Source organism: Pan paniscus, chromosome 16, assembly GCF_029289425.2.
Source record: "Pan paniscus chromosome 16, NHGRI_mPanPan1-v2.0_pri, whole genome shotgun sequence".
NCBI classification, from domain to species: Eukaryota; Metazoa; Chordata; class Mammalia; order Primates; family Hominidae; genus Pan; species Pan paniscus.
In genome coordinates, this window is record NC_073265.2 from 89,577,374 (window position 1) to 89,598,738 (window position 21,365).

The 21,365-nt window shown below is 50.0% G+C and overlaps 1 protein-coding gene across 2 annotated transcripts in view; it reads right to left on the bottom strand.

Annotated features, from left to right (window-relative positions):
• Positions 1-21,365, bottom strand: part of ADAMTS17 (ADAM metallopeptidase with thrombospondin type 1 motif 17) — a 376,073-nt gene that overhangs the window by 11,564 nt on the left and 343,144 nt on the right. For both annotated transcript variants that reach the window (XM_034939509.3, XM_034939508.3), the window contains 2 exons: positions 11,532-11,736; positions 7,135-7,287 (listed from right to left, as the gene is read on the bottom strand). In XM_034939509.3, coding sequence (XP_034795400.1) covers positions 7,135-7,287; positions 11,532-11,736 — 358 coding nt within the window. The remainder of the gene's footprint in view (positions 1-7,134; positions 7,288-11,531; positions 11,737-21,365) is intronic.

Here is a 21,365-nt window from a genome sequence, read left to right on the forward strand (position 1 = left end):
CTGGATCCCACAGTGCTGACTTCATACCTGCCCAGTGGGACTCAGCATGGGCCACTATAGCCAGCTCCTTGTCTGTCTCCCTTTAGGCCGAGTCATTGTCCACTCTTGTACCACCAGCACAGGGTCTGGCATAGAACAGCAACTCCAGAAATGCCGGCTGAACTGAAGTGGCTTGGCCACATGCCCACAGCAAGTGGGGGCCACAGCCAGGCAGGCAGGCCTTGCAGGGTGGGGCAGGGGGGTTCAGGCCCCACCAAAGCAAATGCAGGCCTCAGAGATGGTGTGTCCACATTGAAAACTGTCTGTAACTACCCACTCGCGTGATACAAGGTTCATTCATTGCTAAGGCCATGGAACTCAAGCCTGTATCTCCTTGCCTAGAACACAGAAAGGCATCTAACAGCTGGGTTTCTGGGGAGCACACAGACATAGCAAAATACACATGAACTTGACCTCAGACTGGTTCTCCCTGACTTCCTCCTAGGGCTCAGAGAACACAGATCCTTGAACATGTACTGCATCATTTGATTTGAAAGGCCTCTGAGGCACTGCTATCTCCACATCACACACAGAAAGAAGGCTGGCTTGGGCTGTGAGGGTGCTCAGAGGCCTTGCAAGTCAGATCAGCCCCTTCCACTGGCACCAGGGGGTCAACGACCACTTTCTTCTTTTCAGTATAAGGGAACACCGTTCTCTTCCCTTGGTCTGTTAAGTCATGGTTTTCTTTAAAAACATCATCCATTATAATCCCTCCAGAATGTGTTTTTCATTGGAAACATCCCATCATTTCAGTGGTGATTAATGCTCAGAAGTCATGCTATCTAGAAAGAAATGAGATTTCCTCCTCCCCAATTTTAAGGGCCCGCCACCCCCAGAGTGGAATACATAGACCTGGCATTCAGTGGGTGAAAACAATGATCAGCATTGTTTTCTGGAAAGAGCTACTATCCCCGGTGGGAAGGCAGCTGCAGGTCATTTTTCAAACATACCAGAGTGATAGGAGTGCCCTAGGCAGGGATGGGAACGTGATGTGTGTCCCTCATACACAACCCTGGTTAGTGTTTGGCTGCTGGCCAAGGTCAGGATGAGGGCTAGGGGCAGGGAGAGAGGGGCTCCATCTTCCCTAGGGGCCTGCCCACCTCCCCAAGGCTCTGAGTGGCAGGAGTGCTCAGCCATCCCTGGGTGTCCTCCCCCAGCTAGCACCTGCAGCATGCTCTTGGACTGGCCCGTTCCTCACCTCCTTGGAAACAGTCTCATCTTTCTCAACAGCACCTTGGGGTGAAGTGAGAGGAGACTGCTTGGATGGGGATATCAAAGCTTCCATCTGCTGGAAGATTCCCCCTTTGAGCTCCCTCTATTGCAACACAGTGAGCGGAACACCTGCTTAACACAGTGAGCGGAACACCTGCTTAGCCAGCATGCTGCTGCTGCTGCGGTGTTTGCCTCCCAAGACGTAGAAACTGGACAACTGGTTACATTAACAACCTTCCACAACTACAGTGATACACGGATAGTGTTCAGCCTTCTCTCTGCTTTCCTTTTGGGCACTTTGTCTGCTGCTTTCAAATGCCAGCACATGATGAGGTTTGGTGGCTGGTTACAGGAAGGAAGCCCTGGGTGACTGGTTTAAAAAGGCAGTGGAACCCATGGGTGCAACCATGGCGCCATCTGCAAGCTGGACAGCAAAGATGACACATAAACCATACGGCAAACCCAAACAGTCCGAATCAGACAAAAACGCTCGGGAAGCCTCATCCCATGGAATCTAATTAGAGAGGTCTGGTCTCCAGGGAGTAAGGACATGGGGTCCCCACCACCACCCTAGGGAAATGTATTCTTCCCACTTCTCCAGAGAAGGCAGAGAGGGAAAAACGGGCAAGTTTCTCTATCTGGGGAGAGGGTAGTGAGGGGCAGGTGGTGGTGGTGGGGAGGTGCCCAGCCCCCAACTCTCCTGGGTGATGGCAGCAGGAGGTCCACAGTTGGGGTCAGGGTCTCTTGGTTCATGTCTATGCAGCCCCCACCGGCATGCTCCTGGTACGCCATACACACACATGGTGCCAACTCCAGTTTAATGTCCCTGCAGGCCCTCTCTGCTTGGTAAAACCAACCTTCCCCCAGCTCAGCCTCAGGCTCAGGCTCTGGCTGGGGGCCCTGGCTAAGACCTCTCCATAACAGCTCGGTGCACACAATGGGATGCCATCTGACGCCAGCTCCAGACAGTGGCTGATACAGTTTGGGTGTTTGTCCCGCCAAATCTCATGCCGAAATGTGCCTCCCAACGTTGGAGGTGGGGCCTGGTGGGAGGTGTTTGGGTCACGCGCACGGGTCCCTCAGGAATGGCTTGATGTCCTTCCCATGGTCATGAGTGGGTTCTTGCTCTGTTAGTTCACCAAGAGCTGGTTGTTTAAAAAAGTCTGGGGCCTCTGCCCTCTCTCTCCCTCTTTCACCATATGACATGCCAGCTCCACCTTCTACTGCAAGTAAAAGCCTCCTGAGGCCTCCCCAGAAGCAGATGCCAGCATGGTGCTTCCTATACAGTCTGCAGAACCATGAGCCAAATAAACCTCTTTATCAATGATCCAGTCTCAGGCATTCCTTCACAGCAATGCAAAGTAGATTAATACAGCAACCAAGATGTCACGGAGGCCCTCACATCCCACAAATTCCTTTTGTTCTTACTGCAGGGACAGCTTGTCAAATGGGCTGTGGGAAAAGTGGACACAGTGACTCCAATACCTCACTCTTCTGAAAGCCTGGAAGTGTTCTTCACAGCATGGCTGGTGAAGAGAGGACGGCCAGGCAAAAGGCTCCATCTTACCTGACAGGCATTCCCGGAAGGCTGAAGGTCCTGTCTGGGGAAACCTGCACAGTGTCCTTGGCCAGGGAGGGACCCCAAACAGCAGAGGAGGGAAGGCTCATGGGCTGAGTGAGCCACGTGTTGCATGAGCACCAGGTCTTGGGCAGGGCTGCTGAGTGTCCCACATGTTATTCCCATTCATGTTTTGGTTGTTTTGCACCTCCTTGTACCAGGAAGGTCAAGGTACATACGAAAGCAAAAGTGTCCAGCGAGTCCTCAGAACAGGAATGGTGATGCTGAGGACAGCCAGGCCCTGGAGCCCAAAGACCATCTACAGGATGCCCCTCAGCTCGCCGACCCAATCCCTTCTTGCTTGGTTTCCACCAAGTAGCCTGAGCACAGAACTGGGTCCAGGAGCTTGGACTCTGCCGGGGGGTGTGGGCGAGTCAGGGAACTGCTCTGAGCCTCTGTTCCCTCTTCTGTGCAGCAGGGGTGACAACCTTGGCTGGAGGGGACCAGTGACATGAGGCACAGGGGTACCCCACAAAAAGGAAAGCAGTGCTAGGTGCCCCAACCCCAGATGGGCAGGTGTGGCCCAGGCCTAGAACTGACCACTTCTTGCCTCCACTCCTGCCCCGGACCCCTGTGGGCACAGGCGCCAACAATAGTATAGGCTGCATTTAGGGCGTGACCGCTAGGACCCTTCCAATTCCCTGAAGACAATGACAGCTTTATTCCAGTTCACATCTGAACACTCAGTGTCCAAACAATGCTATTCTGCCTGTTACTGTGCTGGGCAGCTTCCCCTTCTACACCTTCTGGACTCTCGGTAACCATGTAGGCATGAGGTAATCATCAGTTCTTCAGATGATCCCGAACATCTGCCAGTGTGTTACTTATGGATCAGAACCTGGTCTGCTGGTAGCCCACCTACAGTCTTTGGGCTAGGATCAGTGACCGTTTTCAAGCTAGGTCTGGATGTGCTTGGACAGAGAATTTCTCAGTGTTGTCTATAAAAGGCCGGAAGCCCTACTGATGAGACAAGGTTAGGTCAGATCAGAATGGGCCCCAGAACCATGTGAACATTGGGTGGTGGATTTTGGGCAATGAAATGAAATGGGTTTAGTTGTCCAAGTACTTAGACATATATATTAGCGTCTTGAAACCTCTAAGCATCTCTGAGAAACAGGCAGGGTCAGTGTTTATGATTCCATTTCAGAGATAAAGAGAGGTTAAGGCACACAAGTAGAGTCAGAGCTGTAAATCAGCCCCTTGTGTGAGTTCAAGTTCTCATGGTTCGAAGTGCATCTTTCTTTCTTTCTTTTCAGATGGGGTTTCGCTCTCTTGACTGAGCTGGAGTGCAGTGGTGCAATAATGGCTCACTGTAGCCTCGACTTCCCTGGCTCAAGTGATCCTCCCGCCTCAGCCTCCTAAGTAGCTAAGACTATGGGCATGCGCCACCACGCCCAGCTATTTTTTTGATTTTTTTTTTTTTTTTTTTTTGTAGAGACAGGGTATCCCTATGTTTCCCAGGCTGGTCTGGAACTTCTGGGCTCAAGCAATCCTGCCTTGGCCCCCCAAAGTGCTGGGACTACAGGTGTGAGCCACCACGCCCAGCCAAAGCACACATATCTTTTGTGGGAGCTCTGAGGTTAAGTTTCTCTGCCAGTGTAAGATACATCCTGGCAGCTCCATACTAAGCTTTATTAACATCCAAGTAACTGTGTGATGTCCCTGTTTGGTTTTGGGGAAACTGGACTGACAGCCTCAGTTCTATTGCGTTGGTCAGATGTTTTGACCAGGGAGTAAATAGGAAGGAGGTGTTTTAGGTCCTTCTCAAATTCACTGTTAATCCAGAATAATAGGGTACCTTAGCACTACCAGGCAAACTGGGAATTGGGAAATTTGGCTTTTTTTTTTTTTTTTTTTACTCAAAGGGTTTGGGGAACTTTGTGTTCTGACTTGGGCTGATGGGAAGGTGGTAGCATTTCTGCAGGGATCAGATTCTGATAAATTTTGCCTTCCAATGGAAAACCCATTTTTCCTTCTGTAAAGCACAGGCAGAAGCAAAATTACCTGCCTGAGCCATGTTGCCACATTTTCATAGCGAAGCCAAAACCTAAATTTTCAAATGAAATTTCAGAAATAATGCCACACATCTACAACCATCTGATCTTTGACAACCCTGACAAAAACAAGCAATGGGGAAAGGATTCCCTATTTAATATGCGGTGTTGGGAAAACTGGCTAGCCATATGTAGAAAACTAAAACTGGACCCTTTCCTTACACCTTGTACAAAAATTAACTCAAGATGGATTAAAGACTTAAACCTAAGACCTAAAACCATGAAAACCCTAGAAGAAAACCTAGGCAATACCATTCAGGACATAGGCATGGTCAAAGACTTTGTGACTAAAACACCAAAAGCAAGGACAGCAAAAGCCAAAATTGACAAATGGGATCTAATTAAACTAAAGAGCTTCTGCACAGCAAAAGAAACTAGCATCAGAGTGAACAGGCAACCTACAGAATGGGAAAAATTTTTGCGATCTATCCATCTGACCAAAGGCTAATATCCAGAATCTACAAAGAACTTAAACAAATTTACAAGAAAAAACCAAACCACCCCATCAAAAAGTGGGTGAAGGATATGAACAGACACTTCTCAAAAGAAGACATTTATGCAGCCAATAAACATATGAAAAAAAGCTCATCATCACTGGTCATTAGAGAAATGCAAATCAAAACCACAATGAGATACCATCTCATGCCAGTTAGAATGGTGATCATTAAAAAGTCAGGAAACAACAGATGCTAGAGAGGATGTGGAAAAATAGGAATGCTTTTACACTGTTCATGGGGAATATAAATTAGTTCAACCATTGTGGAAGACAGTGTGGTGATTCCTCAAGGACCTAGAACCAGAAATACCATTTGACCCAGCAATCCCTTTACTGGGTATATACCCAAAGGATTATAAACCATTCCACTATAAAGACACGTGCACACATACGTTTACTGCGGCCCTGTTGACAATAGCAAAGACTTGGAACCAACCCAAATATCCATCAATGATAGACTGGATAAAGAAAATGTGGCACATATACACCACGGAATACTATGCAGCCACAAAAAAAGGATGAGTTCATGTCCTTTGCAGGGACATGGATGAAGCTGGAAACCATCATCCTCAGCAAACTAACACAGGAACAGAAAACCAAACACTGTATGTTCTCACTCATAAGTGGGAGGTGAACAATGAGAACATATGGGCACAGGGAAGGGAACATCACACACCAGGGACTGTCGTGGGGTTGGGGGGCTAGGGGAAGCAGTACATTAGGACAAATACCTAATGCATCTGGGGCTTAAAACCTAGATGATGGGTTGATGGGCGCAGCAAACCACCATGACACATGTATACCCGTGTAACAAACCTGCACATTCTGCACATGTACCTCAGAACTTAAAAAAAAAATGCTAGCCACTAATTCCAACATGTTTAAGATATTCTGCAGGCTGAGCAAAAACCAATGGCTCTAGGTCAGCAGTTGGCAATCTTTGAGGGAAGAGCTATCAGGAGAAGCAAGCAGGAGTTTTTCAGTTGCTAAGACCATACAGAAGGACAAACACGGTCTATGCTTACAGGAGGAGTGGTACAGATTTTGTGAGAAGACTCTAGAAAACCCACTAGAAGGTTCTTACAGGTGGCAGTGGTGCTCACCTTGGTCCCCAGAAAACAGGAATCATTCAGATATATCAGATGAATGAATAAAAGAGGAGTTAAACAACAAAGCATTTTCTTACCTGGAGAAACATTCAGTGGCCCTTTATTCACCCTTGCTCTTGAGAGTGCTGACCCGGCGGTTCTGTGATACTCCTCCCTGCCACCACCCCAAGGCCCCCTGCCCTGTCTGTCCCCGCATCTCCAGGCCCTTGCCCAGGGGTCCTGGGAGTGAATGGAAGTGATGTTTGCCCCAAGTGTCCCCATGGCAGGAGGCTGGGGCCTGCCAGCACACCGCACAGCATGGCAAGCCTGGCATCCCGGGCACCCGCGTCCTGCCTTGGGCTGCGTTTCGGGTTCCTCCTGCATGCACGTGAAGCAGTGGGGTTCTCCCAGTGAGCCCCAAGGGGCAGTGCTGGTGCGGCCTGTGGGAGAAGCAGGGGAGGAAGCACACGGGGTCTCGGGTAGTTGCAGCGGGTGGAAGGAAAATGAATTTGCCTAGTTACCCTGGGACTGCCGTGTAGAATTGGGACCCGTCACAAGAGCTGAGTTCCCGACCCTCGAGCCCCCTGCACTGCGGCACGGAGAGAAATGCCAGCAGGCTGCTCTCACCGTAGACCAGTCCCCGGTTTTCCACTCGTAGCAGCCTGAGTAGTCCTCGCAGGCCTCCTCGGCTCTCGGCCTCGTGGATGCGTCGCATTTCCCTTGTGAGTTGGTGCACGCCACGGTCCGTCTCCGCACCCCTTTACCACAGCTGGCAGAGCACTGCAAGACACCATTCAAATATTTAACCCAGTTCCAATTCGATTCAAGGCCATCAACAGCTATTGACTCCCTCCAATGTGCCAGGTGCGGTGTGGGGATGATGCAGAGATGAAAACCCACACTTCTGCCCTCAAAAAGCTCCTGGTCTGCAGGGTCTTATGCACGTGGTCCCAGCCGGGGCCCCGGCCGAGGGGCCAGTGTTGTGGAAGGGACCTAGGGATCAGGAGTGGGAAGAACCTGGGGTACTCATAAGGTCACGTGAGGGGAGTGGAATTCAGTGGCCACTTGTCAGGTCCAAAAGCTCAAGGCAATACGTGAGCTTGAAGGGCAGGTGTGTGATGGAGCCATGAGTGGGGCAATACGTGAGCTCGAAGGGCAGGTGTGTGACGGAGCCATGAATGGGGCAGTGAACAGGTGCCAGCCGGGGCAAGGTGAGGCCCTAAAGCTGAGTCCCAGGCCCCAGATCTTCCCAGCTGGCCTCCAGGTGCACGTGCTGTGCTTGGACCAGCCTGGGACAAACTCCTCGATCCAGCCGGGAGAAGGAGGAGGAGGAGGCAGAAGGAAGGAAAAGCCACAGGTGACTTTCTCATGAGGCAGGTGGAAAGCCTTTGCAGAGAGCTCCAGTGAATGTCTGAATGCAGACACCAAGAATGGTGACAGACGCATGGCCCCTGTGGTAGTTTACTTACTTGCAGGAGACCTGGCAAGGGGCAGTGGGGATGGGACCTGGGCAGGGCCTGGGGGTGATGAATGATGTGCCTGCCCTCAAGAGTTCAGGATTCCCAGCAGCAAGAAGGAGCGAAGAGACAGAGGGCATGACAGGGTGTCAACACAGCGGACAGGCACTCTGGAGTGCGTCTGGAGCCTGCTCCTGACACGCCCACCACAGAACTTGGGGAGGGACAGTGCCCGGGCTGGCAGGAGAACTTACCATCTCCAAAAGCAAAGCAGAAGGAAGCCCAGGCCGAGCTGACCCACAGCCTCGGGAGGACAAAACTCACAAACAAGTTGGCCCTGGGAGCCCTGTCCCTGACACAGGCGTAAACACATAACTTGGAAAGATGGTGTGCAGAAGGCTGGATTCTGCCAAGGCGGTTTCATACTTGCTCAGTTTACCACAAATATGGCAGGCAACAGCAGTGACTTTCTTGAGTTATAACAAACTCAACTTTAAAAAGTTCTAGGCCAAATGCAGTAGTTCACACCCATAATCCCAGCACTTTGGGAGGCTGAGTGATCACTCGAGGCCAGGAGTTCAAGACCAGCCTGGGAAACATACAGACCCCAATCTCTTAAAAAAAAAAAAAAAATCCCACTGTGTCCACTGGAAAAAAGGTACATAAATGACAAATGTTATTCCTGATATTTGTTATTGACATTTATCCCAAGATATGATCTAGCTTTCTCTTTTTTTATTTTTTATTTTGAGACGGAGTCTCGCTCTGTCACCCAGGCTGGAGTGCAGTGGTGCAATATCGGCTCACTGCAACCTCCATCTCCCAGGTTCAAGCAATTCTCCTGCCTCAGCCTCCTGAGTAGCTGGGATTACAGGTGCCCACCACCATGCCTGGCTGATTTTTGTATTTTTAGTAGTGACAGGGTTTCACCATGTTAGCCAGGATGGTCTCAATCTCCTGACTCGTGATCCACCCGACTCAGCCTCCCAAAGTGCTGGGATTACAGGTGTGAGCCGTCGCGCCTCGCCGCTCTTTCTTACGAATTCAATTCAGCTCTTTGTCTAAAGATCCCATGGGGTTTTCTTTCAAGGCTAATTAAGGCTGGTTGGAAATGCACATGCTTCAGAACTGGCTGCAATGTCCCCTGCAGGGAGTGGGGAGAGTAGCTGTGTGTGGAGTGTAGAGCTGGTTTAAAGGGTCCCTGGATGCCAGGGGTCAGTCCATGGTGGGCTTTGCATGCAGGAGCAGGGGTAGGAGGCTGATTGCAGTGGGCTTTACATGCAGGAGCTTGGGCAGGAGGCCTGGGGCACTGCACTGCAGGGCTACCCCTTGCTTCTCTGCGTGGCAAGGTTTCCTGACCATTTCAGCAACTCTGTCCTCACTGTCTGACTTGTGGGCTACCCCTGGCACCAGCATCCACACAACTTGCTCCTCTGCAACCAGGAACCCATGCACCATTTCTGCCTAAGTTCACTCTTGCCTGGCCTCTATTTTGCATTGCTCACCTCCTCCCCTTGAATTTCAAGCTCTGAATGTCCAGCCTGTTTCTTAACCAAACCCTGACCCTTAACCAAACTCTGACCAGCAACCCATTCTCTTGAAGCCTTTGTCTGAGCAGTGCTGCAGGCTGCTGAGGACGGCTCCAGCTCCAAAGGGGCCTAGGAGGGTGCCCTTCGGTCTCTCTCTTTGCTTCCCATCAGGGGCGGGGCCTGCAAGCTGAGGACAGGAGAAACGCACTACCTTTTCCTTCCTTCTGGATATTTGATCCTTCTTCTAATAAAGTCGGGAAGAAGCTGGGGAGTAGGTAGCGAGAGCAATCAACACAGCTGGTTGGATAAAAGCGACTACGTTAATGAAAACTCTCCCTTGAGAAACTGAAACCCATCTGCTTCCAGCGGAAGACAGTCTCACTTTGGGACTTCAGCACGTGGGAAGCGGCAGAAGTACCAGCTTCGCGAGCTTCCCATGGGGAATGATTTGATTCCAAGTTAAATGTTCAGAAGGAAGCATTTTGCTCAAGCCTGGGCTAAGCCAGAGTTAGGCTGACTGGTGTGGTGCTCGTTCGGGATTAGGATTAGGTGTGCCCATAGATACAGACACAGAGAAATTTCTTTAAATCTTGCTCCCATTGTCTCACATTTTCCAAACGTAGAGATCTTCAGTGCTGTAATAATTGATGATGTCAGACTTGGTGGGGAAGCATTGTTTTCCCCCATAAAAAGAGTCTGAGTGGATTTTTTTTTTTTTTTTTGAGACAGAGTTTCGTTCTTGTTGTCCAGGCTGAAGTGCAATGGCACAATCTCGGCTCACTGCAACCTCTACCTCCCAGGTTCAAGCAATTCTCATGCCTCAACCGCCCAAGTAGCTGGGATTACAGGCATGCGCCACCATGCCCGGCTAATTTTTTGTATTTAGTAGAGACAGGATTTTACCCCTGAGTGGAAAATTTATGGTTTTGATCTGATCAAAGCACAAGTCTTACTTCGATCAAGAGCCAGGCAATTAAAACCCAAAGGCTCACCTAAAGTACTGGAAAGGGGAGGGGACTGAACACCTGCCTCAACCCTCCCAGCAAGGGGCCAAAAAAAATCCCTCTGATGTTAAACTGACAAACGTAAGCATAGATAAAGAAAAAAAAAATCAAACAACAAAATCTCAAACTCTCTTTTCCTAAAATATCATAAAATGTAGGACTAAAAATCCTGATCTATAAACAAATACATGCCAAGATCTGTTTGAAAATTAACCTTTGTTTTAGAGCAGCCAATGGCAGACTTTTCCTTCATTAAAAATGGGCTGAATACTTTTTTATTCAAAATAATTCCAACTGTTTGGCAATAGAGGGAACTTTAAAAATATTTTCCACACTAAAGAGTGTCTTGGATGAGCGTCTCTGAGTTTTCTAGACTACGCTGGTGGAAGACCTGAGGGAAGCCTGCCCTTTATTCAGCTAATTTTTTTTTTTTTGTAGTTTTATAGCCAAACAGTCAAAATCATTAACACAAAGTCAATGCAAAGCCCTGAAGGATGACATCACCAGAGATAAAATTGTACTCCCAGGACCAACCTTCAAAGTCAAGACTTAAGGCTTAATCCACTTCTTTGCAAAACATTTTATGGCATGAGATTTGTAACTCCAACTTGCACACTAACAGCTGTCCCTCCTGGCATCTGACTCTCGTAATCTACAAAGACTGCTGGAGGATTAAAGGCAAACCTTTGAAACCACCTTCCCAGCCTGAGCACACCACAGTTAAATACACCCAAAGGAGATTAAAAAGTCGGTCAGTATCTGTCTATCCTATCTTGATGTGAGAATTTTCATAGGAAATGGGATCAAACAGTCCTTCACTGTGGTGTTGACACGTACATCATCAGAGACGTGGTATCTGTGTTTCCGCAGCCAGGCTGTTATCTGAGGTGGAAATTAAGAACACATGAGCTGTAACACAACTTCAAGCTGACCGGGGGGCGAGCGAGGGCTGGGAGGCACCAGAATGTCACCAATACCATGCACCGTGTTGGAGTCCCTGTGGCTGAGTCCTGGCGGCAAGCCCAGGCACCCACCTGTGACCACTCAGACGCCTCCCAGATGGACAGGCAGTCCTGGCCGTCACAGCTCTGCACTGCCGCCGGCCGGGGGCCCGGGCAGTAGAGGGGCCGTGTAGCGACATGTGTGCCGTTCTGCAGCTGGTACACGCAGGTCACCTCCCGATGCTGGAAGCCTTTCTCACAGGTCGCCGAGCAGGGGCTCCACGGGCCGGCCACCCACCTGCCAGACGGGAGGAAAGAGAGAGAGAACGACTGGGGTGAGAGGCCAGCCTCTCCGGAGGGCCTTCCGGCCGGATCGTGGAATTGCTGCCCTGTGGTGGGAGAGAGGGAGGCAGAGTCAGGAAGCTTTTCAGCCAACCCTGGACATAACTCAGAGTATCGGCACAGAGGGAGTGACTTGAGTGGTCCTCTGGTTGGGTGGTCTCCTCAGCACAGACATCTTTCTGCAACCAACACCCCTACGGCAGACGGAATGATCTGGTCACGGCCTCCCTGTGGGGAATGACGTATCTGCTTGTTGTCATAGGACCTGCTTCTTTCGACAGGGTGTGAGTGAAGAGGATGCTGGCTGCGTCCCGGCAGAAGCTCTGAATGTGGTTATGTGGTTTGGCTCTGATTCTCTTTGCTTCTTACCCTCTGCTGGGAGAACAGTCCCAGTACAGGGAATGTCCCTACGGACAGTCCGCATCACTACCGCCTGCGCTACTGTCAGTGACGGAGATGTTGCAGCTGTTTGTTGCTGCGGCAACAGGGGATTGATACAGCCATTGACAAAGAACCCCCCAGCCCACATCAGTCCCAGCTTGATTAACCAGAACTAGGCCCTCCCTGCTTTCCAGAGCCTGGGCCCTCCGGAGACGGCTGTGGTGCCTGCGAGTGGCACGTTGTGGGCCGTGGGAAGACAGAGGCTGTTGAGGTTGGCGTCTGAAACTGTTCTTCTAAAACTCTGGCTCAGGCTGGGCGGTGGCTCACGCCTGTCATCCCAGCACTGTGGGCGGTGGCTCACGCCTGTCATCCCAGCACTGTGGGCGGTGGCTCACGCCTGTCATCCCAGCACTTTGGGAGGCTGAGGCGGGTGGATCACTTGAGGTCAGGAGTTCGAGACCAGCCTGGCCAACGTGGTGAAACCCCGTCTCTACTAAAAATACAAAAAATTATCCAGGCGTGGTGGTGCACACCTGTAGTCCCAGCTACTCAGGAGGCTGAGGCAGGAGAATCGCTTGAACCCAGGGGGTGGAGGTTGCAGTGAGCCAAGATCGTGCCACTGCACTCCAGCCTGGGTGACAGAGTGAGACTCTGTCCCCCAAAAAATAAAAACAAAAAATAAAACTTCAGGTCCCTGCCTGATAGCCTGATGATCCGATGCATTAGGCGTCTCTGTTGGCCTCAGGGCGCTGGAAAGCAGCTGAGCAGCTTGGGAATCATGCTTCCTCATGACACTCAAAGGGCTTCCAGTGCCCTTTTGGGAACACTAAGGGATCTCCCCTGCTTGCTTTCTGGATGAGCCAACTGGCTTTGCCCTTTCTTGTCCTGCCTCATAAACTCCTCGCTTCCAAGAGTTCGCCACCTGACAAAGCAGCTTGACCTGTGCACTGCCAGGTCTGACAGGCACTCAGTTCCTCCTCATTAGTCAAAAACAGTCCTGAATCCCGCCCCAAACCAAGTCTGATCATGCCATGCCGGGCCATCCCACTGTTGAGCAATGTCTACCGCTTTTGCCCACTGGCAGGATCCTTTGAACGGGTACTGGACGGTGCCAGCTGTCTCTCGCTTTCCGGTCCCAGCTGAGTGGCTCATCTGCCCATCCAGGCACTGCAGATTTATCGAGGGCCTCCCATGTGCCAGGCACCTTCTAGGTTCTGATGAGGAAGCAGTGAGTGAAGCAAAGTCCCTGCCCTCTGAAGCTTACATTCTGAGGGAGGCAGACCATATATAGCCACTGAACCATATATACCACCATAGCATCTATAACAAATATACTAGATGAGATTAGAGACCGTAACACACAGTCACAAGTGCTCTAGAGACAAGTCAAGCAGCATGAGCAGAACAGGGAGTGGGTGGGGTTTTATCTTACAGCAGGATGCAGGGAAGGCCTCGCTGGGAAGCGGACATCTCAGGAGAGCCTGGGAGGAAGTGAGCCCCGTGGCTACGTGGGAAAAGGCTTCCAAGGCAGAGGTCACAGGGGTGCAAAGGCCCTGGTGGAGGGGCACGCTGGCGGGGTGGAGGCGGAGTGAGGAAGGGGAGAGCGAGGGGAAAGGATGGGATTTGGGAGGCAGAAGGGTGAGATACCTAGGGCCTGGCTGGCACTGGTGGCTCTTGTTCAAATAAGATGGAGTACTGGAGGGTTTTGAGAGAGGAGTGACATGTTCCTTTCGGCTCTGAGAGGACCACTGGCTCGGTGTGGATACCAGTTTATAGTGGGCAGAAGCAGCGGCAGGGAGACCAGAGAGGAGGCTCCTACGGCAGTCCCGGTGAGGACGGCACTGGTCTGAACCAACTGGGGTGGCGCCGGCATCTCTGGCGCTGAGAAGACAGAGCCACCTGGGCTCCTCCCTCCACCCCAGGTTGTCCCTCCTTGTCCCAGAGCACTTCCTCTGGAGCTAAGTTCCAATCCTCTTGGCAGAATCATCACTCTATCCTCAGGCTGCTGGGGCCTAACTCCAGTGAAGCCCTTCTTGGATCCATGGCTCGCATGGCAGGGATGGGAGCCACAGTGACTCCCTTGGGGTGCAGTTGTGAGGACAAGTGGCACATTGTCACTAAACTGCTTACAACAGTGTCTGGCACACCTGAAGCCCGTGTAAATGTAACTCTTAGCTATCATTGCTGTCATTGTCTCCTTGGTAGGAGATGGAGAACTCCTGCAGGGTGGCCATGAGCCTCCCATCTCAGCACCTGGCCACACTCAGCACGAAGAGAATTGAGCTAAATTCTACACATTTCTCCTAGTTCATTTCTCCTAGTTCTGGTCTTTGGAGTAACTAACCCAGAGGCCTTCTTAAATATGTGAAGACAGTTCTTTTGTTCCCCTTTAAGTTTTCTCTTCTTTTGGCCAAAAGAGTTTGTGTGGCAGATGTTCAATCCCTCCCATTCATCTTCTACTCAGTCACGACTTTTCTTCCAGAGGACATGGCCCAGATGTGGCCTGGAAGCAGCAAGAATGAATGTGACGGATAGGGACAATAAGCACACACATACTAAAAAACAGCCACTATCTTCTTTATTTTTTGAGATGGAGTTTCGCTCTTGTCACCCAGGCTGGAGCGCAATGGCACGATCTCGGCTCATTGCAACCTCCACCTCCCAGGTTCAAGCGATTTTCCTGCCTCAGCCTCCTGAGTAGTCGGGTTTACAGCCATGCGCCACCACGCCTGACTAATTTTTGTATTTTTAGTAGAGACGGGTTTCACCATGTTGGTCAGGCTGGTCTCGAACTCCTGACCTTAAGTGATCCACCTGCCTCAGCCTCCCAAAGTGCTGGGATTACAGGTGTGAGCCACTGTGCCCGGCCCCAACCATACTGCTCCCCCAGAATACACCTTAACACTAAAAATACAGAAGAGACATAGTCTCAAATAAAGGAGACATCTTTAAAATGAATAAAAACGTATGCTTATTTCTCTCATTGCTCCTGAGAAATGGTGAAAGCTTTCAGAACAGACTGGTTTCTAGAATCATCACTGTAGAAATATTGGCTCCACGACATAGATCTTATGCCTGCTGGGGGCTATGGTCAAGAAAATAGAGGGAAGAACACCAGAAGGTGCTCTTGGAAGGAGATATGGAAAATAGTCAGCGGGGCAGACATTTACTGGGCATCAGCCAGGTTCACTAGACTTCTGGGCCTTTGGAGGACCCAAAGCTCTCCCCAGGAAGAGAATGATGAAGGCCATGATCCAGGCATGCCCATTACCCCTGAATCTAGAATCAGCCACATCTCTCCCGAAGGAAAACAATGTCTGTACCTGGGAAGAAGAGGCACAGAATAGGAGATTGGTAGCTGTGTCATTTCTTTCTTTGCTTACAATCACAAAATAAACTGGTCTCTTTTCCTTTTTTTTTTTTTTAAAGAAGGAAAGTGGTTGGAGCACAGAGAATTTTTAGGGCAGTGACACTGCTTTGTATGATGCTATAACGGTGGAAACATGTCATAAATCTGTCCAAACCCACAAAATGTGCAACACTGAGAATGAAGCCTAAGATGAACCATAGATGTGGGTGACGATGATGTCGTGATGTGTCAGGGTAGGTCCCTCAGCGGTAACAAACGTAGCACTCTGGCGGGGAGACCATGCGTGCCCGCAGCAGGCAGTGTGTGAGAAATCTCTCTGTACCTTCCTCTCAGTTTTGATGTGAACCTACAAGTACTCCATAGAATCAAGTCTAGGCCGGGCACAGTGGCTCACACCTATAATCCCAGCATTTTGGGAGGCCAAGGTGGGTGGATCTCCTGAGGTCAGGAGTTCGAGATCAGCCTGGCTGGTATGGTGAAACCCCATCTCTACTAAAATACAAAAATAGCCCACCGTGGTGGTGTGCATCTGTGGTCCCAGCTACTTGGGAGGCTGAGGTGAGAGAACTGTCTGGACCGGGGAGGCAGAGGTTGTAGTGAGCCGAAATTGCACCACTGCACTCCAGCCTGCCAGCCTTGGGGACAGAGCGAGACTCAGTCTCAAAAAAAAAAAAAAAAAAAAAAAAAAAAAGGCCAAAACCAAAAAACAAAAAAAAAAAGAAAAAAGAAAAAGAAATTTGAATGTGATGATTTTCTTTTCTAAAATAGAGACTCTGACTTCATCAATGTTGTCCAACTTGATACTATTTCTATATTTTTAAGCAGCCAGATTAAACATACTAACCTCCCCATCCTGGGCTGCTTTTTGTCTCTCATGAACTGACTCCCACAAGATCTCCTTTGTCCTGCCCTTTTGCAGTTGACTTTGTGAATAAAGACATCAGGCTTTAGGGTGAGACCTGTTTGGCGCTATTGTGCTGACCCCAACTGTGAAAACGGCTTTGAGTCTGCTCCCGCCTTTGTATGTGCTGTGCTTCCAGGGCCAAGCCTGAGAAGTGGGGCCCCTCTGTCTTGCTCATGGGGATGCCACTTGGCATGCCGTAGGCCACAGGGTGCATGGCCATTCCCAGCACGTGACCACGGCAGGTGCTCTAGTGGACGTGAGCAGCGACTCTGGTTGACACAGAGGCCACATCCAGGACACACGGGGGGGACGAGGGAAGAGCTGGGCGAGGCTCAGCAGTCCTGCCCTGATGTCTCTACATCCCCTGTCCCCTCGCTGACTTAAAAAGCCATATCTGCGGGGAAACAGAGTCAAGAGGAACGTGGAAAAAGCAAAAATGTCACTCAAAAAGTTTTGTAGATTTAAGAGGCTTCCCACAAAAGTGATTTCTTGATTTGAGCAATTTGGAGAAATGGCCCTGGGAGGGGCACTGTTTTCACACGGGAGATTCCTGCAGAGCAGTGAGGGGCGGCTGGCTGTCCTGCCTCTTCTCTCCTTTGCCTCTTGTGCCAGAATGGAACATACCTCATGCATCCCTCCTTCCTGCTGTCCAGCCCTTTCCCGTGGAGTCCTTACAATCAATCTCCCTCCATGTCACGGCCCAGAGCCTCACAGGGGGAGGGTTACACAGCCCCCAGCACATGAGGTGTAGGTGCAGCCCACAGGTGCCGCCCTGCTCCTCAGCCAGGGATGCTCTGCCATTCACCCCTCCTCTGGGGCTGCCCCTGCCTCCCTCCTGTGGTGCAATGGGCATCGCCAGATGGACTGATAAACTCTCATGTCCTGGGGCCCCTGGAATTCAAAAACAAGCTCCATCTGCCGAGAGCGCAGCCTCCCAACCCCACCATGGGGGACCTCGAGTCTCCCCATGAGAGAGGAGCACAAATGCACTCACGACCGTGGGTCCCACACCAGGCAGCTCAGGGCACAGCCCTTGCTCCACACCCTTCCTTCTACTTCCCAGCTCCGCCTGGGGTTCTAGATGTATAGTCAGAAATACGGCTCAGCCCACAGGAGCCACATAAGCAGCCGGATCAGCAGTATACGAGGCTCACTGCTGTAGAGGAGGTGAACACGGGGCCGTGGGGGCCCAGGGAGGCGACTTGCTCTGCCTTGGGGTTGGGGAAGTGACGTCTGAGCTGAGTCTCAGTCAGCAGGGTTAGCCGCGAGTAAGCGAGGCCACTGTATCCTGTTTTACTCAGTTTTAAACTCTATTATCCACTGTTAGAATGACACATAGCCACTGAATGGCTATGTGGATAGATTAAAAGACGGTATGGTAAGATGTCTGCACACCTGTGTTCACAGCAGCATTATCCACAATAGCCAAAAGGTGGAAAAGACCCAAGTGTCCATCAAAGGATGAATAAAGTGTAGTATATGCATACAAGGGAATATTATTTAGTTGTCAAAAAGGAGATTCTGATGCATGCTACGACATGGATGAGCTTCATGCCAAGAGAAAGAAGCCAATAACCAAAGGAGAAATCCTGTGCAATTCCACTTATGTGAGATCCCTGGAGCAGTCAGATTTATGGAGACAAAGTAGAATGATGGTTGCCAGGGGCTGAGGGGAAGGGGGAATAGGGAGTGAGTGTTTAATGGGGGCAGACTTTCAGTTGAAGAAGATAGAAAAGTTCTGTGTTTGGATGGTGGTGATGGCTGCACAAGGTGAATGTACTTACTGCCACTGAACTGTACATTTACAAATGGTAAGATGGTAAATTTTATGTGTATTTTACCACAATTAAAAGAATGATGTCAGTGGGTGGTTAGAAGCAAGTTGTAAATCAGTGAAGAAAAGTCACAGAAGCGAAGTGTTTCTTAAGCCGCAGGCAGCCGAAGGGGAGAGCAGAGTGCTGTGCCCGGGGTGCACATGTTCACACCTGCAGTGCAGGAGGAGCCGTCTACAGGGGTTGCTGTGTGGACTTTGTGCACAAGCATTCCCCGGCGTATTTTAGCTGTTTTTCAGCTAGACTTTTTGCTTCTGATCTTGACAAATCTCAATGAGGTATGGGCAGAAAATGACTTCCTTAAAACTTTTTTTTTTTGGTGGCATAAAGAAATCATTTCACCCAAACCCCCCTGGCTCCAGGAGCCCACCTACGACACTTGAACGACACTGTGCAACCCCCCTCCACAGTCAGATCCCATTGACTTTAAATCCAGTAATTTGGGAAAGGAACTGTAGTTCCGTAAAACAATTTATATTCCAATTACATTGTAAGCCCTATTTTTTTCCACTAGTAAGCCCCAAAAAACTTTAACAGCAATATTTATTAGCCAAGTTTGAGTTAGCTGCTCATCTTAAAAGCATGATACTGTAATTCTTTTTTTTTTTTTTTTTTTGAGTGGAGTCTCACTGTGTTGCCCAGGCTGGAGTGCAATGGCGCAATCTCGGCGCACTGCAGCCTCCACCTCCCGAGTTCAAGGGATTCTGGTGCCTCAGCCTCCCGAGTAGCTGGCATTACAAGTGTGCTCCACCATACCTGGCTAATTTTTGTATTTTTAGTAGTGATGGGGTTTTGCCATGTTGGCCAGGCTGGTCTTGAACTGCTGACCTCCAGTGATCCGCCCGCCTTGGCCTCCCAAAGTGCTGGGATTATGGACATGAGCAACCACACCCGGCTCATTTTTGAAGTTTTAGTAGAGATGGAGTTTTGGCATATATGCCAGGCTGGTCTTGAACTTCTGGCATCAAGTGATCTGCCTGCCTCAGCCTCCCAAAGTGCTGGGATTACAGGCATGAGCCACTACGCCTGGCTGAAACTGTAATTCTTTAGGAAGTCACAGTTAACACGTCTCTAATTCAGGGCACCCCTTCTCCTGTTCCTCCTGCAACTCTGCAGGAGTCAGAACGGACTCTGCTTCCTTTCCTGCCTAGCACTGACTCAGTTCCTCTGCATATGCTTCAAGTTAAATCATCCTAATGAGATGCCTCAGGCAGCTCAGTGACCATATGAGACCCTGTATTCTTATTCCTACTGTAACAAATTACTCCCAACTTAATGGCTCAAAATAACACAGATTTATTATCTTACAGTTCTGGAGGTCAGAAGTCTGGCATGAGTCTCTCAAATCTAAAACCAGCGTGCTGAGAGGGCTGGTTCCTCCTGGAGACTCCAGGGAAGAATCTGTCTCCTGCCTTTTCCAGCTCCACGCTGCCCCATTCCTTCTTTTCCAGCTCCACGCTGCCCCATTCCTTCTTTTCCAGCTCCACGCTGCCCCATTCCTTCTTTTCCAGCTCCACGCTGCCCCATTCCTTCTTTTCCAGCTCCACGCTGCCCCATTCCTTGGCTTGGGGCGTCTTCCTCCATCCTCAAGACCAGCAGTGGTGGGGGAGTGTTTCTCACACTGTGTCACTCCGACCTTCTCTTCTGCCTCATCTCCGACCTGGAAGGACCCTTGTGATGACCCCAGACTCACCCAGATAATCCAGAATAATCTACTTTAAGGCCAGCTGATTGCCAACCCGATAATCAGTTGGCCTTAAAATTTGCCGATAAAAGGACTGCTAATAAAAGCATCACAGCTGACTACCAACCTGTATTAGTTTGCTAGGATTGTCGATCAAAGTATCACGAATTGGGTGGCTTAAAACAACAGGAATCTATTCCCTCACAGTTTTGGAGGCCAGAAGTCCAAAACCATGGTGTCAGTGTGGCTGGTCCTCCCAAGGGCCCTGAAGGAGAATGTGTTCTGTGTCTCTCTCCTAGGTTCTGGTGGCGGCTGGGAAGCCTTGGTGTTCCCTGGCATGCAGAAGCATCACCCCAGCCCCAGCCCCAGCCCCAGCCCCAGCCCCAGCCCCAGCCTGCATCTTCCCACAGTGTCCTCTGTGTGTCTGTGTCCTTACATGACCCTCTTCTTATAAGGATACCTGTCATATCAGATCAGGGCCCCACCCTACTTCAGTATGATATCATTTTACCTAATTACATCTGCCGCGACCCTGTTTCCAAATAAGGTCACATTCTGAGATACTGGGGGTTAGGACTTCAATAAAAGAATTTTGAAGAGGACACAAGTCAATCCATACCACAACCTTAACACCATCTGCAACCTTAACTCCTCTTGGCCACACAGGAGGCCCCATATTCCCAGGTTCTACGGATTAGAATGTGGACACCTGTGGGGCCGTTATTCTGCCAACCGCACACTCACTGCATTCACAATCCTGAAAAAACTCGGCTCCTATTTAAAATTCAATTTCTATTTACATCTTGATTTGGCTGAGATTTAAACTAGGTAAAGGCCTTGTGCGGTCTGCTGATGTGACACTTGTTGCAAAGAAACAATGACATCATCAGGGTCACACTTTTCTGACACAGTTATTTTATGTTGAATATAGAGGGAATCTCAAACGCAGGTAGCCAAAGAGAGAGCCCTGGTAGGTCGTTATTTTCAACAACTTTAAATTATCAAAAAACAGCATGAGATGTTAAATTCCAACACAATCTGGGCTAACAAGTGGTTTGTCCAGGGGTCCAGTGTTAACTTTGTGCCTCCCCAGAATGGGCGCAAAAGAAGGCGCTGGTATCGACTGAGTGTCTGATCTGTGCCAATCTCTGTGCTAGGAATGTTCCCCACATTCACTCAGTTAATCAAAGTAAGGAAACAGGTGCCTGTATGTGATTCTCTGAGCATCTGTTAGAGACAGGCCAATTCCAGGCAGGGCATCAAGAAGTCAATCATACAACATCGCAGCATAAAAAGGGTGGCAAACACTGCCCAAGCTCCAGAAAATGCAGGCCAGGCCAAAGAAAGCAGCCACTGGTATGGTCAACCCGCTCAGTCTCAGCCTCTTTGTTCCCAGATACATGAGTGTCAACCT